The 18,905-nt window shown below is 51.2% G+C and overlaps 10 protein-coding genes across 10 annotated transcripts; 7 read left to right on the plus strand and 3 right to left on the minus strand.

The window, feature by feature from the left end:
* Positions 1-2,775: 2,775 nt before the first annotated feature.
* Positions 2,776-3,606, plus strand: MRS44_017747 (uncharacterized protein; the record flags this gene model as incomplete). Its single annotated transcript, XM_065615646.1, has 2 exons — positions 2,776-2,953; positions 3,068-3,606. The coding sequence occupies 2 exons, from the start codon at positions 2,776-2,778 to the stop codon at positions 3,604-3,606; spliced, it is 717 nt and encodes a 238-aa protein (XP_065471718.1).
* A 1,065-nt stretch (positions 3,607-4,671) lies between these two features.
* Positions 4,672-5,147, minus strand: MRS44_017748 (uncharacterized protein; the record flags this gene model as incomplete). The annotated part of the gene is made up of 2 exons (XM_065615647.1): positions 4,672-4,810; positions 4,867-5,147. The coding sequence occupies 2 exons, from the start codon at positions 5,145-5,147 to the stop codon at positions 4,672-4,674; spliced, it is 420 nt and encodes a 139-aa protein (XP_065471719.1).
* A 2,519-nt stretch (positions 5,148-7,666) lies between these two features.
* Positions 7,667-7,918, minus strand: MRS44_017749 (uncharacterized protein; the record flags this gene model as incomplete). The annotated part of the gene is made up of 1 exon (XM_065615648.1): positions 7,667-7,918. One exon carries the CDS (start codon positions 7,916-7,918, stop codon positions 7,667-7,669), a length of 252 nt encoding a protein of 83 aa, XP_065471720.1.
* A 41-nt stretch (positions 7,919-7,959) lies between these two features.
* MRS44_017750 (uncharacterized protein) lies at positions 7,960-9,317 on the plus strand (the record flags this gene model as incomplete). The annotated part of the gene is made up of 2 exons (XM_065615649.1): positions 7,960-8,103; positions 8,190-9,317. 2 exons carry the CDS (start codon positions 7,960-7,962, stop codon positions 9,315-9,317), a joined length of 1,272 nt encoding a protein of 423 aa, XP_065471721.1.
* Positions 9,318-9,541: 224 nt separating this feature from the next.
* Positions 9,542-10,372, minus strand: MRS44_017751 (uncharacterized protein; the record flags this gene model as incomplete). Its single annotated transcript, XM_046284448.2, has 1 exon — positions 9,542-10,372. The coding sequence occupies one exon, from the start codon at positions 10,370-10,372 to the stop codon at positions 9,542-9,544; it is 831 nt and encodes a 276-aa protein (XP_046123499.2).
* A 473-nt stretch (positions 10,373-10,845) lies between these two features.
* MRS44_017752 (uncharacterized protein) lies at positions 10,846-11,280 on the plus strand (the record flags this gene model as incomplete). The annotated part of the gene is made up of 1 exon (XM_065615650.1): positions 10,846-11,280. The coding sequence occupies one exon, from the start codon at positions 10,846-10,848 to the stop codon at positions 11,278-11,280; it is 435 nt and encodes a 144-aa protein (XP_065471722.1).
* An 854-nt stretch (positions 11,281-12,134) lies between these two features.
* On the plus strand, positions 12,135-13,653 carry MRS44_017753 (uncharacterized protein; the record flags this gene model as incomplete). Its single annotated transcript, XM_046279820.2, has 4 exons — positions 12,135-12,377; positions 12,439-12,920; positions 12,978-13,147; positions 13,208-13,653. The coding sequence occupies 4 exons, from the start codon at positions 12,135-12,137 to the stop codon at positions 13,651-13,653; spliced, it is 1,341 nt and encodes a 446-aa protein (XP_046123500.2).
* Positions 13,654-15,456: 1,803 nt separating this feature from the next.
* On the plus strand, positions 15,457-16,455 carry MRS44_017754 (uncharacterized protein; the record flags this gene model as incomplete). Its single annotated transcript, XM_065615651.1, has 2 exons — positions 15,457-15,495; positions 15,712-16,455. 2 exons carry the CDS (start codon positions 15,457-15,459, stop codon positions 16,453-16,455), a joined length of 783 nt encoding a protein of 260 aa, XP_065471723.1.
* Positions 16,456-17,220: 765 nt separating this feature from the next.
* MRS44_017755 (uncharacterized protein) lies at positions 17,221-17,550 on the plus strand (the record flags this gene model as incomplete). Its single annotated transcript, XM_065615652.1, has 1 exon — positions 17,221-17,550. One exon carries the CDS (start codon positions 17,221-17,223, stop codon positions 17,548-17,550), a length of 330 nt encoding a protein of 109 aa, XP_065471724.1.
* A 626-nt stretch (positions 17,551-18,176) lies between these two features.
* On the plus strand, positions 18,177-18,719 carry MRS44_017756 (uncharacterized protein; the record flags this gene model as incomplete). Its single annotated transcript, XM_065615653.1, has 1 exon — positions 18,177-18,719. The coding sequence occupies one exon, from the start codon at positions 18,177-18,179 to the stop codon at positions 18,717-18,719; it is 543 nt and encodes a 180-aa protein (XP_065471725.1).
* Between the last annotated feature and the right edge of the window lie 186 nt (positions 18,720-18,905).

The following is an 18,905-nucleotide window of genomic DNA, read 5'->3' on the forward strand; positions in this document are numbered from 1 at the left end:
AACCAACGTGGGTTCAAGAGATGGATGGAAGTCTCATTATGGACGATCAGCTGCTGCTTAGCGGTCGATAGTTGGATCCTACTACTTTGTAGAAGCAATGGCTGCGGTTCTGAACCCCACAAGGGACGATTCGTCGCTCCAGATTCCCCATCTGCTGTTTACGCCATTTCAGTGACGCCAAAGAGGGCGGCCTTTCTTTGGTCTTGCGAGACTAGTCCCATCACGCCCATAAAAGAGCTTTCCAATCTTCCTCTTCCAGGTCCTGTGATGGAACGTAAAAGAGAAAACTCCTGGGCCGAGAGTTCTTTTGCCTCAGAGCGGAGTTAGCGACTATACCACCAGTGGACGTTGCGGATCAGCTGGCAACCAAAAAGTCCAATGTGTTTCAGACGAGGTGGTGAGATATGCGGCTTTTCTTCCTCATACGCACTACATCCATTTTCCCCCAATAGCATGAAAAACTTAGAAGCCTGTTTCAGTGTCTTATAAATCCGATGTCATTTTCTATCCTAGAACGGCAGATTCAGAAGCACATTCGAACCCATTTTTCGACACTAGGTAGGAGCTAAAATAAGCAACTTAAATCTCCGAATAAGACGCTGCCCGAATCAAAACCCTCATAGGGGGGTTTGAAACGGTGCTAAAACTGCCCTCAACCTCTTATTTAAGGCCATTTTGCCAAGGCATATTTGATACCCTTTTTTCCTATGTCGATGAAAGCTAGTGACAACCTTCAGAGCGAGCCTGGGGCATGGGAGGCGCAGCCGCCTCCCCCCCAAAAGATAGATCACGATATACGTGACTACGGCGGTACTACAACTGCTTTCGATTCCATGTCTCTTCATCTTCAACCCAAAAAGATACGGGGTTCAGTCCAGGAACGAGTGATCGAGTTGAATCAAGAGAATGGAAGGTTACAACACGAGGCAACCTACTACGCAAATCTAGCCAACGGCGTGTTGAGGAATCTCTTGACTTCGCTTCAATACCGCATCAGCAGGATACGTTCTTCGATTAGTGACTGCAAAATGTCAATCGAAGGACGTCAGCTAGCCGTCGAAATGAACCAACAGGCTGACGATAGTCATCACAAAAGGGAGCTGTGGTTCAGTAGAAAAACAACCCAATCCTACGAAACTGGTGGTTCTGTGGGGGAAGGACTAACAATGAGGCCAACCCCTTTCCTATGCTGCGCCCAGGCTACCGCACTTTGCCGCAACCCCCTGGGATTCATGACAGTTCTGTACTTGGAGCTCTTGTGGTGAGGCTGACTCAAGAAAACGGTAAGTTAAGGCAGTCAATTTCGTTAAATAGAAAGCTGGTTTTTCAGGTGCTGGTACTCCTGATACCTCAAATACAGCATCTTATTCTTGGTCTTCGCTCAGCAATCGACGAGGGAGACGTCATACTCAGACAAGCAAACGATGCATGGGGACGAGAAATCAGTTTTGTTGCACAAACCTGCACTGACACAGAACCTGAACACCCATCCACGAACAAAGCCTCTTGCCCATATATAGCGAAGCAGGGACAAGGTTCTACTTCATTACGAACTTGGATACCACAATGGCCAAAGCCAAAGTACCAAGACAGTGCAGAGAACCAAAATGCCATATCCCCCACCGAACTCTGGCGCCATCGCAGAATCCTTGAATTTGAGTGTTCTTCCTACAGAAAGTTGATTGAAGAGGTACTGGTACAAGTAGTACCAGCGATAGAGTCTCACTCAAACGGGCTCCAATTCATCATGGAAAACTATGCTGCACGAGACCGTAAAATCAGGTGCCCATTTCAGGAGAGGCACAATCCTTGAACTCGGAAACATGTTGAGCAGCCGTATTCAGTCCCTTGTGTTAGTTCTTGTGATGTTAGTAGCGGTAGTTTGTTTTACATGAATGCTTCATATAGTTATTTGTATTTAAAAGATAAGGTTTTGGACAATGGCCGTATTGTAGCACCGCCATTGCTCCTGTGAAACCGAGTATTGCGACTTCTCCCCAACATGTCGGATATTTTGGTGAAATTGTGTGTGTATTGATGATTGTGATAGTACTGTAGATCCATGAGAACTGTCTGAGGTTTTATCGACAAGATGCACTGAGTTGTGCAGCTCTTTATACATAAATGAAAGTGTTGCCTGTGTTAGCAGCAGCAGCTGCCTTGCAGTCAGTTGCTCCAGTGGGTGCCGGGGCTTGGTATGCGGCACTTCCTCTTTCAGCATATATTCAACACAACACTACTTTTGTCTCACAAGAACCACGCAAAGGGAACAATAATGAAGACCACGGCCAAACAGGCATGAGTCTCCGGAAGATGCGACATACTCCAAAACAAAAATCTCCCGCATAGGATCATTCACTTCTTGGCTTTAATTGCACAACTTGTTCTACGTCAATCTCTCATAGCGTATTTGTTAGACGCGAGGCTTCGCTTCGATTTCCGCGCGGCATCCTTGATACTTTTGCTAACTTGCATATTTGTCAAACTAGTATGCCCGGAACCCGGTTATTTAATCTCAGAACACAGAACTATGAGAAACATTCAACCTAATCTGGAGGGAGAAAGTATTTAGAGCTGGCCGGGCAGAAGTAGAATTTCGGACGGTAACGTTATAGAATCGTGGCAGCCATGTGGAAGCGAGTTTTGCCATCGATTATCTGTATTTTGCCTAATCATCGTTCTATTGTGACTCCCAAAGCTATTGCCCTACATACCATTGTTCAATTTCCATCACTACACTCAGGTCCAATATTGGTGAGGATAGAGCAAGTCAAGATGGAGGAGTCGATATCATCAGACACGGCAACGCAAATGTCCAAATGCTGTATTGAGGAAGCGACAATTCTGCATGAAACTAAGGACAGGAGTTTTGGGCTAGAACGTCGAAGAGTTCCAGAATCTGAGATGAATCGCAAAGAAAAGACATTTTCGGACCTTGAAACCTCCATCGTTGGTAAGTGAACGGAGCCAGTGTATCATACGGTGACCTATATATGTCCCGTCTCCTTATGAACATCTATTCGATCAGCAAAGTTTCGATTGAACCAACAGAAACTATTCATTCAAGTTTCACAATATCACTGCCCACGCCCTTGTCAGATGATGGCAAACCCATCAGCCTTCGATACACCGTCGCCTCCTCATGTTATGGCCCTTCCCCCGACGGAAGTCCATCAGTTGGTGCGATTTTTGCACGACCGGAACCGCCTTCTGACGGTGGAGAACGAGAGGCTCCTGGAAGAGTATGAAACCTTGGAAAAAGACGTCATACACAACGAGGCCCTCGTCTCGTGGCAGCACAGATTAGTCAGTCTAGGAGAAGAGCACATCAAGCTACTAGAGACAATCATTCAAGTTCAACGCGAAGGAGGGTCTCAGTCAACGCCTTTGCCAATGGATGAAAGGATCGAATTTCAACCTCAAACCTTTAGTTCTCCGTTGAACACCCCACCAGAACTGCTTCCACAATCACGTCAAATACCGGTAACTGAGGTGCCGAAGGATGAAGAGCGGCGAACAATCAATCAAGATGATCAGATAGTCTGGCCTAGACACGGCCAAGGGCATGGCTCGGAAGACGAGGGTCATCCTACTTCATTCTATTAACTATTCAACAGTTTACGCTGCTAAAATCTGTTCTGGCTAGTGAAGCAATGAAAACGCAATCTCATCTAAGCCTATCTCTATGTAAAATTTGATGAACCATAGATGGATGATCATAAAATGGAGGGAAAATGAGAAAAAGGCCATATATCAAAACATCACGAGCAAGACATGTTTTTTTCCATGTATCTACAGTTTAATACGAAATCGATTCTCATCTCATCTCCGGAAATTGGAAGATCTCTTTATGCAATCATAGGCACTTCGATAAATTTATCACGAATTTATCTAACGGATTGGAGAGAGCGTTACGCTGTTCTATCCTGGATCGATCAAGTCACTTGAAGCTTCGTGTCTTAGAATATGTCACGGGCATAACACGAGACATTGATATCGACCCCTCGTCTACATAAGAAAAACGCAAATCAGAAGACATCCTCTGTTGACCACACCGTCACAATATTCGACCATCGTATTGTCTTCAGCCAAAAGGTTCGCTACCTTTGCTAAACATCCCCAAAGGGTCTATTGTTCCAAGTTCTCCCGTCGCTCCGTGATGCGATTGGTCTTGTTTCCCTTGCATCATAGAGCCGCTTCCCTGAAAATTGGCCGGCAAAGTCTTCTCGGCGAAGCCTTTCGGCTTTTCTGGTATTCTACAACGTTCAGCGTGTCGACATTTCCCTTGAGTTAGAAGAAATCACTCACTGCTTGCGCAATGCCGAAACCCTGCAAGCAACCACGTTAGACAAAAGACACAGCAAAAATTCAACGCCGATACGTACTGCTGTGTGACTTCCCTCATTCTATCCATCCAATTTAGTTATTAGCAGGAGCGGCAACAGGGGGAATGGGAGGAAGGAGCTGAAGGCCGCTACGTACTGCTGAACCAATTCCCTCGTTCTATTCCAAATATCGGTTAGCATATAGTGGAAGGAAAAACGAGACCCCCCGCATTATTCAGTGCTAACCTTTTGTCCAGGCGATGAATTCTAAAGGCATATAGTGTTAGCACACTAGGCTTTAATGTGGAAATAAGGGCAACCCTGAGGGGAGAGGTGTTGGGGAGAATCACTGTTGGCTTTGTTCCCTCCTAAACTCGATGATCAGATCCTTGAGCTGCTCCAGCTCTGAACGACTCGGACTGGTATTCTCCTCGCCGGAATCGCTAGCAGAGTCGCCATCATAATTGCCGCCATAATCGCCTCTTCTGTCTGTTCAGCTTGTGCCTACGAGGGCAGCTCTCTATGCTGGTATGAAACGAACCTTTCAGACTCATAGTCGGAGCTTTCCCCTTCTGGTGTCTGATCGGATGGAGACCGCGGCCCGTAGCCCCCTCTTCGATCATTGCCGGCGGTCTGCGCATCACGCCGGGCCACTTTCTTTAGTCTCGAATGGGTCGACCTAGGTGGGTCCACATCCTGTGAGTGACGAGACCGAGCCTTGGATGTACGTGACTTCCGCTCTGTCCGTTGCTGTGCTGAGGGGTATGGTCTTGCACGAGAGTCACGAGTGCTAGAATGATGCTTCCGCGAAGATTGCTTCATGACGGGATGCGCGGTCGAAATTGGGAGCGAAAACGATGCTTAGAAAAAAATGGACATGTGAAGCTGAGCATGAAACCGCTCGATTATCGGGCGCGATCGGCAGCATTCGAAATATATACTTGTCGACCTACTTCGGCTGTGCGGTACTGTACAGCTTGAACCGGTAATGATGAACGCCACCAACATGCACAGCAAGGGTCCCGGGTGCAGCCTCGAGGATGGCTCTTGGCAGGCTCGGGCAGCTGCTTGTCTTGTATGGTCCCCTCACAAGAAGAGCAGAAACTGGCTGTTGTACCCCCACGCGCCCCGGAGCTGCCATTGCTTGTAAAACGAGCTGCGAGCCTGTTACCCATCAACTGCTGGATGTTGTGCTATTCCTCACTCCATTACTTGCTCTTCTTTGTATCTCGGATTGGAAGGGCAAAAAAGGGCCACTGTTGTCCACCTGGACAGCCGTGGCAGTGTCTCGCTGGGCGTGTGCTGGTGGGTGGGTGCCAGCCGTTTCGCGCCGGGGTGTCATTACCATGTTGAAAGCTGAAAAGCGGCGAATTCGGCGGTCCTATCGGGGAACTCATCCTTGACGGGCCGGGGTGGGAAAGTGCTGAAATTAGAGTGGTTCCAATAGAAGCGGCAGTTGCAGCCAGGGCCACTTTGACTTTGACAAGCGGGACTGATCATCACGTCGGGAATCAGCCGCAACGATGGATGATGTTTAGTGTGGCTACGAAATGACAAATCGATGTAAATGGCCCCATATGAAGGAAGTTGACAGGTCACGTAGATTACGAGGGCAGTCGGAGGCACCGAGTCAGAAGGAGGGCAAAGCGCAGGGAAAACCAATATAGACTTTTCTCCACTGAATTAGTCTATCAACGCGTGCTGTGGCAGAGAGCCAAAAAAGAAGGGCCTCGTTCCGTACGACTCGTGCACATGCAGGGATCCTGGGAAAGAATTTTCTGACCGTTGTAGCGACGTACCACCCCGCCGATCGTGCGTGCTGCGCAAGGGTTCGATTCGGCTGTCATACCTGCATTGCAACACCTGCATGCAGACGCGGTCACGTTACTTGCTCTTTTTTTTTTTTTTTTTTTTTTTTTTCAACGCTCCAGAAAAGAGAGCAGTTCGGTAGCTTGACCATGAGGTCGAGAATATACGATACCAAAATACACGCACTGAAATTGCTCAAACTACTCGGCGCTACGGACCTGATTCTCGGGGTAAGGGACTAGGGATCATCGAGCCCTTGAGAAGGGCTTTGTGCGTAACGAAGCTGCGGAGCCGCGCGCAAATGGCCAGATCTGAGCATGACACGCAGCTCTGGTCTCAAGGAACGCTCGAGGGTTAATTCGGCATCTCGGGCCCTTTGCAGCTCTCCGTCGCAGTGGAAGGGAACATCTTCATAACCATGTGTGGGGGATGCTTTCCAAGATGTCCGGTTCCGCGAGGTGGGCGGTCCCACAAATGAGGTAGGATCCTTTGTGGAGATTTTCTTCAAGGCGAAAGAGGTCAAGGTGACAGAATGCCGTATGTGAGATGCAACGCAACAGCCAAAATGAGACAGTGAGGATGCACGAAATATTGTGTTGCTGAACAGTGGGGTGGGTTAATCTCCGTAGAGCCCCTATCGTGTATGAGAGCCTCTATTTCACTCAATTGTCCTGGGGTGCACAAATGCCATGTCTGAGCCCGTTCCCTGACGATGTAGAATTGAGCATGCGAAACGGAGAACCAAGCTTTCACTTCTTCATAGCGGCTTATAAGGCCTCCTGGTGGCTATAGCGGTGCCAGTGGCGCCGTGTATTGGCCCTGAGCCGGTGCAACTGCTCGATGGCAACACTGCCGCGGTTCAACTGAGTGTGGAGATCTCGCTCCATGCGCACAAGCAGCTAAGTTAGTGAGGCCGCTACCGGCCGTTATTAGCTGACGTGACCAGAGCGGGAGCATCGCAGGTGGGTTATAGGAACCATTCCGAGGCCGATGGAGACGCTACAGACGTGGTCTGATCGGAAGCCCTCCCCGTGATGACCAGTGATTGCGCCGATTCAGCCATAATGTAGCATTTCGTTTCGTGGCTTCACCAAGTGGGCACCGGAGGGTGGGGGATAATCCTCCGCACAATTCAATCGTAAGTGGGATTTCGATGCGCGAGTGCAACGGCCAATCTCGATCTGGTCAAGCACGTACCCCAACAGGGATCCGAAAGCGACTGAACAAGGCAAGGCGGGGACAAGCGGGGAGAAAGGACCCCTCGCCGACTGTCACTTACTGTTGGCTCTAAAAGACGTCCAATGTGGACTTCCTTCATATTCCCCTCCCATCCCATCTTCTGGCCTATCTCGACCTTTACACCGTCCCGACATTCTGGTAACGAGCGAATATGGCGAAATTGACCTGGCGACAGAGAGCATGGGTCGTCCAGAATGGACTTCACAGTGGCCAACCTTGGCAATGGCCCGTCGGGGACAGCGGCCGTCCGTTTCGAGACTCGATATCGCACCTAGACGATTCCGCACGACTGTTCAAAAACTGGGCACGATACCGGCGAGATGACCGAAAAGAAATGGGTTGAGGTGGTAGTTGTTTTCGCTCTTGGAAGAGGAGAAACGTCCGCCAAAAACATCTTCGTCAACGGCACGGGATGGCCTGCAGGAAGCCTCGTTCGAAGGGGTCTTCTCGCCCGAAAGAGTCTCGCCCGAGAGAGCCCGGCCTAAGACGGGAGCATCCAGGAGACCCTGATCCAGCAGGGTCTCGTCCGAAAGGGCCTCGGCCATGGGATCCTGCGTGGGTGGGCCAGGTGATGCGAAAGAGAGGCATGACTGCGATACACAAGAATTACAAGTTTGGCAAAGAATGCAACACTACGGCCATCTTGTTCTTCTACAACAAGATCCACGACTTCTGGGACGGCTCAGTCTACAACCCAGACGGTGAACCGCTGCCAGAGGCGAACGCAATCGTACGCACAAAGCCACACGGTACCCTTTTTCGACGGATGGCTAATGATGGCGGCAATTACAGATACGAGATATACTGAAAAGACAGGTCGAGTCCGATGATGGCGAGCTCGTCCGACACACGGCGAAAGAAAGGAAGCAGATGGCCGAAGCAAAGCCCTACAGAGTGCAAAAGCAGACAACGGAGCGCAACCTGCGGCGCAGAAAGCCACCTGCGGATGCCCAGCGAGCATCACACGCCTCTCCAGCCCTCACGCAGATCACAGTCGCGGGAAGCGAGTCAGTACTTGGGGATCGGGGTGCGAGCATATGGAGCATGCCGGGTACCCCAGCGTCTCCGATCGTTGGACCGCTGGATAACTGCGATGACAACGAACGCGACGAGCCCGAGGACGACGGCGTCGACGAAGAGATTGCCCCGACTGGTCTTGCCGTTTCTGCAGCGGATCACGACCAGGATGTGTTCCGTCGCCAACAGGAACCACGGACATCTCCACCTGCTGCGATTGAACACGACGCCGAAGGTGAGCCCTATGAGGCGGCAGACGGCGGCGCAGCTTTCATGCATGATGGAGCAGGCGAGCCAATCCACTTCGAAGAGCCCCAGGAGCAGTCAGCGCCCTACGAATTCATCGCGATGATGGCCGGCGACGACGCCTGGATGAGCATGGACATGTCCATGGCAGGCTTTCAGGGCACGGCGGGCTTTGGCGTGGACGGCCTCAGCGATCTGAATTTGGACATTGACATGGCCATGGACATGCTCAGCAATGCCGGCGAGCTGCAAGAGCCCCCGGGCAGTCCTAGTCCGAAGGCGCCCACGGCGAGCTTGTCTGCGACCAGCGCCGTTGCGTCAGCTGCATCTCCTCATGAAGCAGCTGGCGGAAACCGGCAGACCAGCAGCGCGACCACAGCCGACGAGTCAGCACCGCAGCCAGCTCCCGAACCGAACTGGTCGCCTACGGCCAATCCCAACGACGAGACGACCAGAGCATCGCAACCAGCGCCAATCGCCTCCGCACAATCGCCAAACCCGCCCGTCACCGCGACCCAAACGCCGTACCGCTGCACGCCGGAAGAGGTGCTGGTGGCCATGCAACAAGCTTTAGTCGGCCTGATCGCTGAAAGAGGATGGAACTTGGGCCCCTACCAAGATTTTGGCGGGATAAGAGAACCTCATGCACCAGTAAACATGTCGATCCCCGTACTAGCTTAAGTGAAATAAATATGAGGGGTTCATTGAAATGGAGAAGCAGGTTCCGGTACAGGGAAGTGGGGGAAGAAAAATAAAAAAAATAAAAAATAAAAGAGAACGAAGGAAGGTGTAGGGTAACTATTCAGTACTTGGCTACTGGAAAACTGATGGGCGCGTTATCACGCAAAGGGCTCAGTCTTAATGGCACAATAAATGGTCAATTTTTTATTACAACTGGATGTATTTTAATAAAGAAAGAGAGACCAAGATTGCTCAAGGTTTTCCTCCGTCGTTTGAGACCATCCTGACCGGTCAATATAGAGCTTCACACGGGGACTGTTGTCCCGCGAGTAAAACGCCTTCACCTGCGGGCCTTGCAGATAATTGCGGAGCAGCCATCCAAGATAGGTCCCCTTGTGCCACTCGCCGTCGCTCGATGGACCATCTACTAAAGCGCCAATTTTTTGCAGTGTATGCGAGTCTTCCCTTAGCCTTTGCTGCCATTCGACAACCTGAGTCTCGTCAACGGCGCCGGATGGCACGACAATGATGATGGTCTTCAGCCGAGGGAAAAGGGCGAGCGCTTCAAAAATCAGGAACACGTCGGGACTGTCGGCAATGTCGATGGCGATGTGCGTTATAGACAGACTGAGCCCTCTTAACCGAGAACCGACGACTGTGGCCGCGGGAACAAGAAACACCGTTCGGGGCACATAAACACGCTCGGGGAGCCAACTGGGGGACCTGCTCGACCGCGTGCATTGGACCCACTCTCTCCTCGCCTCACGGCACGCCAGCGCTACAGGCGGTAGACGGCTGGCTTTCGCGTGCCGGTGATTGACCGAAGCTCTGTGGCGGCCTTCGGAGAAGGAGCAGACGACTACGGCAGGATCTACGGCGTCAAAGGCCGTCTTCCAGATCATCAGTCGGACCTCGACTGGAAGGCGGCAGAAGTGTGGGAAGCATGAAATGGCCTTGTCCCTGGTACCCCTGGCGTCCGTGTTTGACTCTTCGTTCTCTGCATCTATGACTCCGGCAGGCGAGAACCCATGGTTGTGCACGTAATTTGACGCCATCGAATCAGCATTTTTCAGATTCGAGGGTTCGCTCGGCGGGGATAAGGTCGACCGGCGCTAGGGAGAGGGGAGGGAGCGAACAGAGCGCTTCGGATACCTTGCCATTTCTTATATCCTGCTTGCCGTTGCCATCCCCCGTTGACGCCTCGAGGCTTGCCATAGTGTAAGAGGGCCCGGCACGGAGGCCTACCATGGACGCTGGGGCCCGCCGAAAGAGCCTTGCTCGCGTTTAGGGAAGAAGTCTAAAGTAGATGAAAAAGACGAGTTCGAAAGGGAAGGAAAACCGATCGATTCCTGGCTGGTTGCCGGCTGACCCCCCAATGAAGAAGCCATTGCTGGACTTGGACCTATCCGTCATGGCACATCATGAGTGTAGCTACGCGTGCAGATAGTTTCTCATCTATAAGTAGACTCGTGTCACGCCTTCGTGTGGGCTTGCACTGATTTTGATGTCGACGGAGATGAAGAAACCAATGTCCACCCGCATCGCTACAAGTCCTTGCCCGCGCAGGCCATTTGGCGGCAGCTCGGGAACGAGGAAGCAGTCACAACGAAGCCGGACATCGTATGCTTACTTGCGACGACAAAAATGGGCCAAGAACAAGACCTCTTACGCCCCTAGCGCTGGCGGAGGCCAAGGAGCGGATGCACACGATCGGCTTGAGCCAATGTCGGTGGACAGCGGCAATAAAATGAACACGACATTGGCTGGAGGAGACGACAGCAACCCAGGTGTGCCTGACATCGTGGTTCACCCCCCGTCGGATGACGGCGATGTGGATACGGAGAGGAAAGATGAGGATGTGGAGACACTCTGTGCGAGGATTGACGCCCAACTTGCGGGAGTTTTTGAGATGAAGGCCTCAAGAGACTGCGAGACTCCGAGCCAGAACAACCCCGAGCCATAGTGGCATATAGTTGACAGCGAGAGCATCACAATCAATTTCCATTCAGCTGAGCACGTCAAGGATGATCTTAGATATGTCACCACTCTATTGAGATGCCACGGTATCAGCCAAGTTGGCTTTAACCGGCGACACATGGTCGTGCCATGCTCCCGGCGAGTGAACTTCCTCCACCTGGTTAGCGGAGGTAGACTATCGTCGTCACCGCCCAAGTTTGTTAGCCCGACGGCGTTGCTCTCAGCAGGTTGCTGCATCCAGTCATTTCTCGACGGAATAACCAATGATAAGTGAAAAAGGAGCAAGGCTACCCAGAATGCTCAGAAAAAGAGGGTCAGATCATGCTTAGATAGGAGTACTTTCAAGAACTTTCTGGGGCGTGAGCTTCAGGCCAATACCGCTTTTACCGAGGTCAAAGCAGAGCCCCGAGCAGAGCACCGGGCGGAGCTTGGCGCCTCAGGCCTTAACCATTCATATAGTCTTTTTAGTCTCTAAAACAACCCTTGTCCATCTCCAGCAGACCAATTGGCCCTTGGGACCGCCCCCGGAGTCTCTTGTTTCTTTCGAGAAGACGGGAATCCTCATTTAAAAGCCGGTTCAAAACATCTGTCGCTCACTACGACTCTTTGGTGACAGAAACACTCACCATCTACTCCTTTACTTGAATCACTCTTTAAAATCGACTGCATAGCTCTTTCAATTCCACCATCTATTTGGCCCCAGTCGGTGAGACGCAACTGAGTTCCGAAACACCCTCTGGCTCGGGAGCCTCGATCAATTATTTGACAGATTTGGAAACAAGCCCCACAAGCCCACCTGAGATATTCCGTATCTGCGAAAGATACTCAGCCGAGAAGAACATGAAGTTCATCACTCCTGCTATACTGGCCGCTGCTGGCCTGGTCTCAGCCTTGACTCAACAATGCACCGGTACTGCGCTCAATGAGGGTGGCAACTGGTTCTGCGGTGCTGTCCAGCAGATCCTCTACGAGGGGTTTACAGGAAGTGGCACTTACAAGGCCGTCTCCGAGATGACCAACGATGGCCGATGTATTCAGGAAGATGTTCCCTACAGCGGTCCCCTTGCGCCGCTTGATGAGGATGTAGGTAAGTCGGCCAGGCTTGTAATAACTCCCATCACTAAACTAAACCCCGGCCTTATAGCTTTCCGTCCACGTCCGTGGCCCCTTCAACCTCAAGGGGTTTGCCGTCTACAGCCTGGGCTCCGAGAACAAGAAGCGCGACAATGCCCCGTCTCCTCATGCCCACGCTCGCCGCCACGGCCACCATCACTTCCATGAGCAGCGCAAGAAGAAGAAGCGTGCCGAATGGGTGACCGCTACTATTGACGGCAAGGTCGTCTCATGGGAGAACAGCTACATTGGCGACGTCCCTTCTACGCAGGCTCCTACTGCTCCCGATCCCGCCGCCGTTACTGAACCTGTCGAGCGGCCCCCCGAGCCGGGATCCTCCAAGCCCAAGCCTGACGTGAGCAAGAAGGTTAACATTCCGGGCAAGACAAAGACTAAGCCTCCTGCCGGAGGTGACTGGCAGCGCACCGCCTACTACAACGCCGAGCAGCAGGTTGCCGATAATGTAGTCTTCCTCGGCAACTACGGCGGTGATGGCTCTGGAATTTTCGACAAGTGAGCTGACAACACGTTAAGCGTTTTGGTTCAAGTTGGCACTGACAGAGTACATAGCACCTGGGGCAACTCTCTGTCCTACCTCAACGCCGACGGCAACGGCGGTTCTGGTTCTCCCAAGGTGCTCAAGGATGTCTACATTCCCTCCAACAAGGAGTTCGCCATATTCAGCGCTGACAGGTGCGACGAGAGCTGCGGCTACTCTCGCGTCCCTGAGGTCGCGTACAGTGCGTGCCCCTTCGACATCGTGGTAACCTCCAAGATCAGTCACTGACTTCTCGCTGCAGAGGGCTTCTCTGGTGCCAACAAGGTCTTTCTCTTCCACTTCAAGATGCCCCTTGACGGCGACCGCGGCTTCAACGGTGACATGCCTGCCCTCTGGGCCCTCAACGCGCGGATTCCCCGCACCCTGCAATACGGTGGCTGCAGCTGCTGGACCACCGGCTGCGGCGAGGTGGATATCTACGAGGTGCTCGCCTCCGGTGATACCAAGTGCAAGAGCACATTCCACCTCGAGAAGGGCGCTGGCAGCTCCGACTACTTTGTCCGCCCTGTCGACAAGTTCATCAAGGTCGCCACCGTCTTTGATGGGCGCACCTCGAGCGTCGCTATCAAGGAGCTTCCCGACGACTTCGACCTCAGCTCCGGTCTGAGCGATGCTACTGTCCGCGAGTGGGTGGAGAGCTTTGTCTTGGCTGAGAAGGGCAGCAGCTTGTACCAGCTGTCTGCCTAAGTCTTGCTCTAACGAAAGGGGTATGTTTGCGTCTTTGTGCTTATGTGCCGTTTTCGATTAGATTAGATATAGCACATGTGTGATTTTCTTCTCTGTGTATATATGCATTTATCTATACGAATAGAGGCAGTATATTAAAAATAGCGTAGAATCCGGTCCCGAGGTCTTCAACTTGCCTGATGATGCTTGTAGGAGACTACCAGCCGCTATGGTGTGTGTATAGTGAGTTGTGTGGTAAGGCGGCAGTGCGGACAATCTTGTCAGACAGTACGTGTACTCGGTCCATTGGTTGAATCAGTGTATTCGTGTTGTGTTCGTGTTCTCGTTCAGTATCTGCCCCTGAAGGACCTGCTTTTAATCTTAAGATTCTTGACCCACACGTGACACCCCACATATTCAACAAATCTAGGTAAAGAGCGTGTTGGGGGGAAGTAGTAGGGTAGCTCAGTACCGCATAGGCATCATTCAATACAATTAGTCATCAGCTCTCTTACAAGAGGCTATGAACGATCGCTATATTTGGTATCATCATCTCCAGACAGGCAATATAGAATAACAGTCATTCTGGCCTTTAGGTATTTACCTTTTCTAAGCAACTATTTAATCGTTCAATCCTCTTTACTATGCAACTTCTCCTAGCAAGCGAGAGGTTCTCAAACCCTCTCCCCCCTCCTCCCCCCTTAGAGAAAAGAAGATCTTCGAGTTTTGAAGACCATTGCTTAAGGAAGTAGCTTGTTAGTGATGCTAGGAAGCATTTGCTGGCTGAAACTGCAGAAGTATCACTTATCCTGGACTTGACAGCTGCGCTTATGTTGACAATTGGTATGTGGCACCTTAACCTGGTTGTGTAGTCGGATGCTTTGTCCTCTCCGATTCTTCCTGTTCAATTACATACTAGCCAGCCATAGCCTCATGAAGTCTCTCATCTTGTATTCCGTGTTTGCTCTATTGACCAGGCGACGCCTCAGACACTACCCATGTCACGTCCATGACAAGGGACAAGCGGCGAAGGAGGCCCAAACCTCGCACGCCTCGGCCCTACCCTAGACCGGAGCCCAGACGTCTTGGTCAAGGAAGACACAGCTATATAGACCACGCTCGTTGCACATTCATACTTACCAGCTACTCAGCCATCAATACAAATTGGTTGCGCCCTTTACCTTCGGCACATTATCAGACGAGACTTACGCCCCCGGGTTTAGGTAGCCTTACTTTTTGCTGCATTCTCGGTATGGGAGCTATCCTGAACTAGCTGAAAACTTATCCCCTAACCCTTCTCGGTTCCTGCCGGCCATTCGACACCGAAGCAAACCGCTTAGAAATGAACGCAGATTCATGCTGGCCGGTCACAGTTCGCATTCATGCTGCTTACACTGACATTCACATTTGATGTCTGATGTTGCCCCGATGTAACTGCCATCATCTGACAGGGCTGCCTCTCTCAGACATAGTCTTTGAATTCAAGCTCTCTCAGAGCCCTCGCCCCCGTATTTTCAAGAGATACTGACCGTCAAGTCTGAAACAGCCAGGGGCGTTGACACGTATTGTGAGATCTGGCTTGCACTCGATAGGCAAACCCTACGTCGCGCTCTAGTTGTTCTGTTAGACTGGGAACTCGGAATGGAGCGACTTTTGGGCTTGCATCCCAGCGGTGAGTCCCATAACGTACATCTGTGATGTGACAAAAGCGTAGTACAAAAAATGCAAGGTAAAAGCCCCTTTTTGCCACTAGGGTCCTTCTCAGCGTTGCGACCTATGGTCACTTGCCAAGAAGTGCAATGGGCTGCAGGAACACGGTCAGATATGGCCACCCGCTTTGGTGGAGGCTGCCTAGGGGCTGCAGTGAGGCACTCTCGCAGAAACACCAGCCGAAGGGTGACGCATACGCCGAATCTCTTTCTGGCTCTTGGGTTACATTGCATTTTTTGTACACCCCCTGGTTGGTTCTGCTGTATCGGACTTCAAAGATAAGATCGAAGTGATGTGTCCGCCTTGGCGCGTGGTGATGAGGTGAGGGGGGATGCGTCTTTTGCTGGACGTTAGAACACTTCCGTCCAGGCTTTTGCCAGAGTAAAACGCATTGCTATCCAGAACGATCCTAGCTGGTACATAAATATCATCAACCGACCTGCTGGCCCAACCACGGCTCTATCTTTCCACGCAACGCATACTATGGCGGGGCACATCAGGCCCGAATCACATACAGGACAAACCTCAGGGTTCTGCGAGAAGCACACCGACTTATGGCGTTTTATTTCAGCTGAAAATGACATCAAGGTTCTTAATCAGGCCTTTTCTGCCAGAGGAAACGCATTTTTGATAGGAAAGGATCTCGAGCATCTCTACAATGGTCTGCGATCAGCGCAGACAGGAGCCTCTCGGCACAGACATCATCTCATTCTGTCCTGGGAGTCTGCTCCTGAGTGGCTCAGGATAGACTGGAGCCAGCATAAAACGTTTATGGAGATTCATTATAGGAACCCCAATATTATATTGAAGTACTCAGACCCGAACTATTGGCGTGCTATTCAGGTCGATGACCTTTCCAAGTATGTCCAGAACGAGTTTGGTAGCCTTCGGACCAAGATACTCTACTTCAAGGATGAGGAGTTCCAGCTACGGACCTTGGATCTAACGTATATGCCATCTTTCGATGATGATCTGGAAACGACTGAGCATTGCTATTACTTTGAAATGGGAAAGAAGCACTCCCGGTGCACTCCAGAAATCTTTTACCTATATGAGAAGGATTCTCTCAGCACGCCGAAGAAGCCAAAGATTCCCTGGCACGAGAGGAACTAGCCAGTGATTCCAATTGCGAAAAGATTTTGTGAAGCGTAAAAGAGCCAATGGTCGGATGAGAGACTGGCTAGGCGTGGATGGAAGTCCCGTGGCTCGCAGCTCTGGCGCCTCTGCACAGTGACTTTGAGCTATACGAATTACATGGATCCTAGGAGCCGAAGGGGAAAGAATAGGGGAAAAGGTCTTATTTTCATCTATGACAGCTCTTTGTTCGTTATGAGAAGGCACTGTAAGCAACATCGTGCCGTCGCTGTTGGCCTGGAAAGGATGCACGCACAATGACGCTTCCTACAAACAAAACAAGACACTGGAAGAGAGCTGAGCAGTTGGTGAATAGCCCTCCTTGTTTGCCTAGTCCCAAATAGCTATTTACATCTTAAACTTGGCCAGTTGTTTGTAATAGACATAAAGCACAATGTAAGTTGTTTTAAACAACGGTGCCGGAAGGCCAGATATGCTCGGATTGTGGACTATGAACGGATCCATATAGTCTATTGCACCTTGCTTACCTGATCGCCATCGGTCGGCAATTGCTCCGTCCTTAAATCAGAACTCGAGCTTCTGAGTTACCTCCTCGCGCCAGGTGGTGGACGAGCTGATGGCTTGAGACAATAAGGAAGGGAGCAGGCGTTCTCATCTATATCAAAGTACAGCTTGAACAGAGTCAAAATCAACAACATTGGGAGTGCAGGCGGCAGTCGTGATGTTGACGACCGGACTCCACGAGTGGTTGGCAGCACCGCCTTGGCCTTCGGTCTTCGGACAATGAGTCGTCGCGATGCTATCTCTGTGCTCTTGACCAACCAGTCGGCCTCGGCGTCCTGTCACTCTTCCGGTGCGCTGGGAACGCTTGGCCATGGTCTCGCGTGGAGTTTCGAGACTTTGCACCAGGGTTCGGGCTCAAATCAAAAGGTCTTTATGTCCCTCGTCACCCTTTGTTGGAAGCAGTTCGTAGCTCTTCCTCAGTTGGATGAGGAGGGGCGAGACGACCGTGATGCCGTTGGAATTTGTGAAGATATAGAGCTCAATGGCGGATCCGCTGGAGCCTGGCATCTTGGCAAGTGTATGACGAATCTTCACTTCCTCCAGAGCTGAAGCAGCCCAGGCAGGATAGATTTTTTCAGAAAAGGTGAGAGTATGAAGAGAGTGATGCCGTGCGCAAGAGAAAGGCTCCTCTGAAGAAAAAGGACAGAAAAGGGCAGAAAAGAAAAAAAGGCCGCGTGGACAAAGAGTGAAGAACCATGCAATGGCTCGGACTGCAGGCCGAGTGTGAGGCTGCTTTCTTACACTATTCGGCTGGACAGCTAGTAGCCAGGAATGACTGCCTGGATCGTTGACGTTTGCCGAATCGGGATGGTCGGATCTACCACGACTGACGGAAGGATCTTTACTGTCCATTACTGGGCGAAATGAACTCTGGCATGGGGTATTATTCGTCGCGATGCTGCCAAAGTTCGCTAGAAACCGGCCGTTGACCTGCGCGCTGACCTGCGCGCTGACCTAATATCGCCTCGCGTCCTTGGTGTCCCAGAAAGCAGCCCGGCAACCAGAGATTTCGAATAAGACATTGGTGTAATTTTTCGGGACCAAGTTGCCTATATAAATCGTACCTGGCCTATGGATTTGGGTCTCTGGTTTAACTAGGCGCCCACCCCACGACCTTATTGGCCTGAAGCAGATCGCATCCCGGGTTAGGTCATCGAACCGAGTTTGTTGCAAGTATGCCCCGCAATATCCCGAGGCCAGTTAACTACGTCGATGACGAGAGTTGGGATTCTCAAAAATCCGGTAGGGATACAGAGTCCCAGTTTGCTAGAGTCAGCCCTGACCGCGACGAAGCAGACGAAGAAACCGAGGACTCTTGCAGCGAAGAAATTTATGACTCGTACTGCGAAGAAACCGAAGACTCAAGCGGCGATGATTCCATTGTAGTTCCAGACCATGTCGTGGAGTACGCCGAGACAGCGTCGCCGCGAACGCCGTCAGAATCGTCGGCGCAGTCGAGTGCAACATTTCATCGTGTCCGGAAATCCCGGCGGCGTAGATCGTCCCGCTACATGATCAGGTCAGGCTCGGAATCTGCCCCATTCTCTTCTCCTTGCTCTCGTCTGGGTAGTCTCGGCGGAAGACAGGTCATGAACCAGGACCATTTGATTGTGAATAGACTAGAGAGAGTGATCTTGGCCATCGACCAGCTGAAAAGTTACATGGAAGACGTCAAGATGGAGGTAGCTCGTGGTGATGAAGGATACAATGGGCACTGACGGCGTCAATATAAGGAGCTCATCAGATCGCGGCCTTGACAACTGGATGTGCTTCGGTAAACCAATCTGTTACGGCTATGTTGCCTACCAGGGCCCTCGATCAAATCGGAGTCAGAGCTGGCGTGTGATAGTCCTCATCGTTACTATATGTCAAAAACTTTACCACTCGGATTTGACTAAGCAATA

The sequence above is a fragment of the Fusarium solani genome (assembly GCF_023522795.1).
Source record: "Fusarium solani strain SB1 chromosome Unknown bctg00000014, whole genome shotgun sequence".
NCBI classification, from domain to species: domain Eukaryota; kingdom Fungi; phylum Ascomycota; class Sordariomycetes; order Hypocreales; family Nectriaceae; genus Fusarium; species Fusarium solani.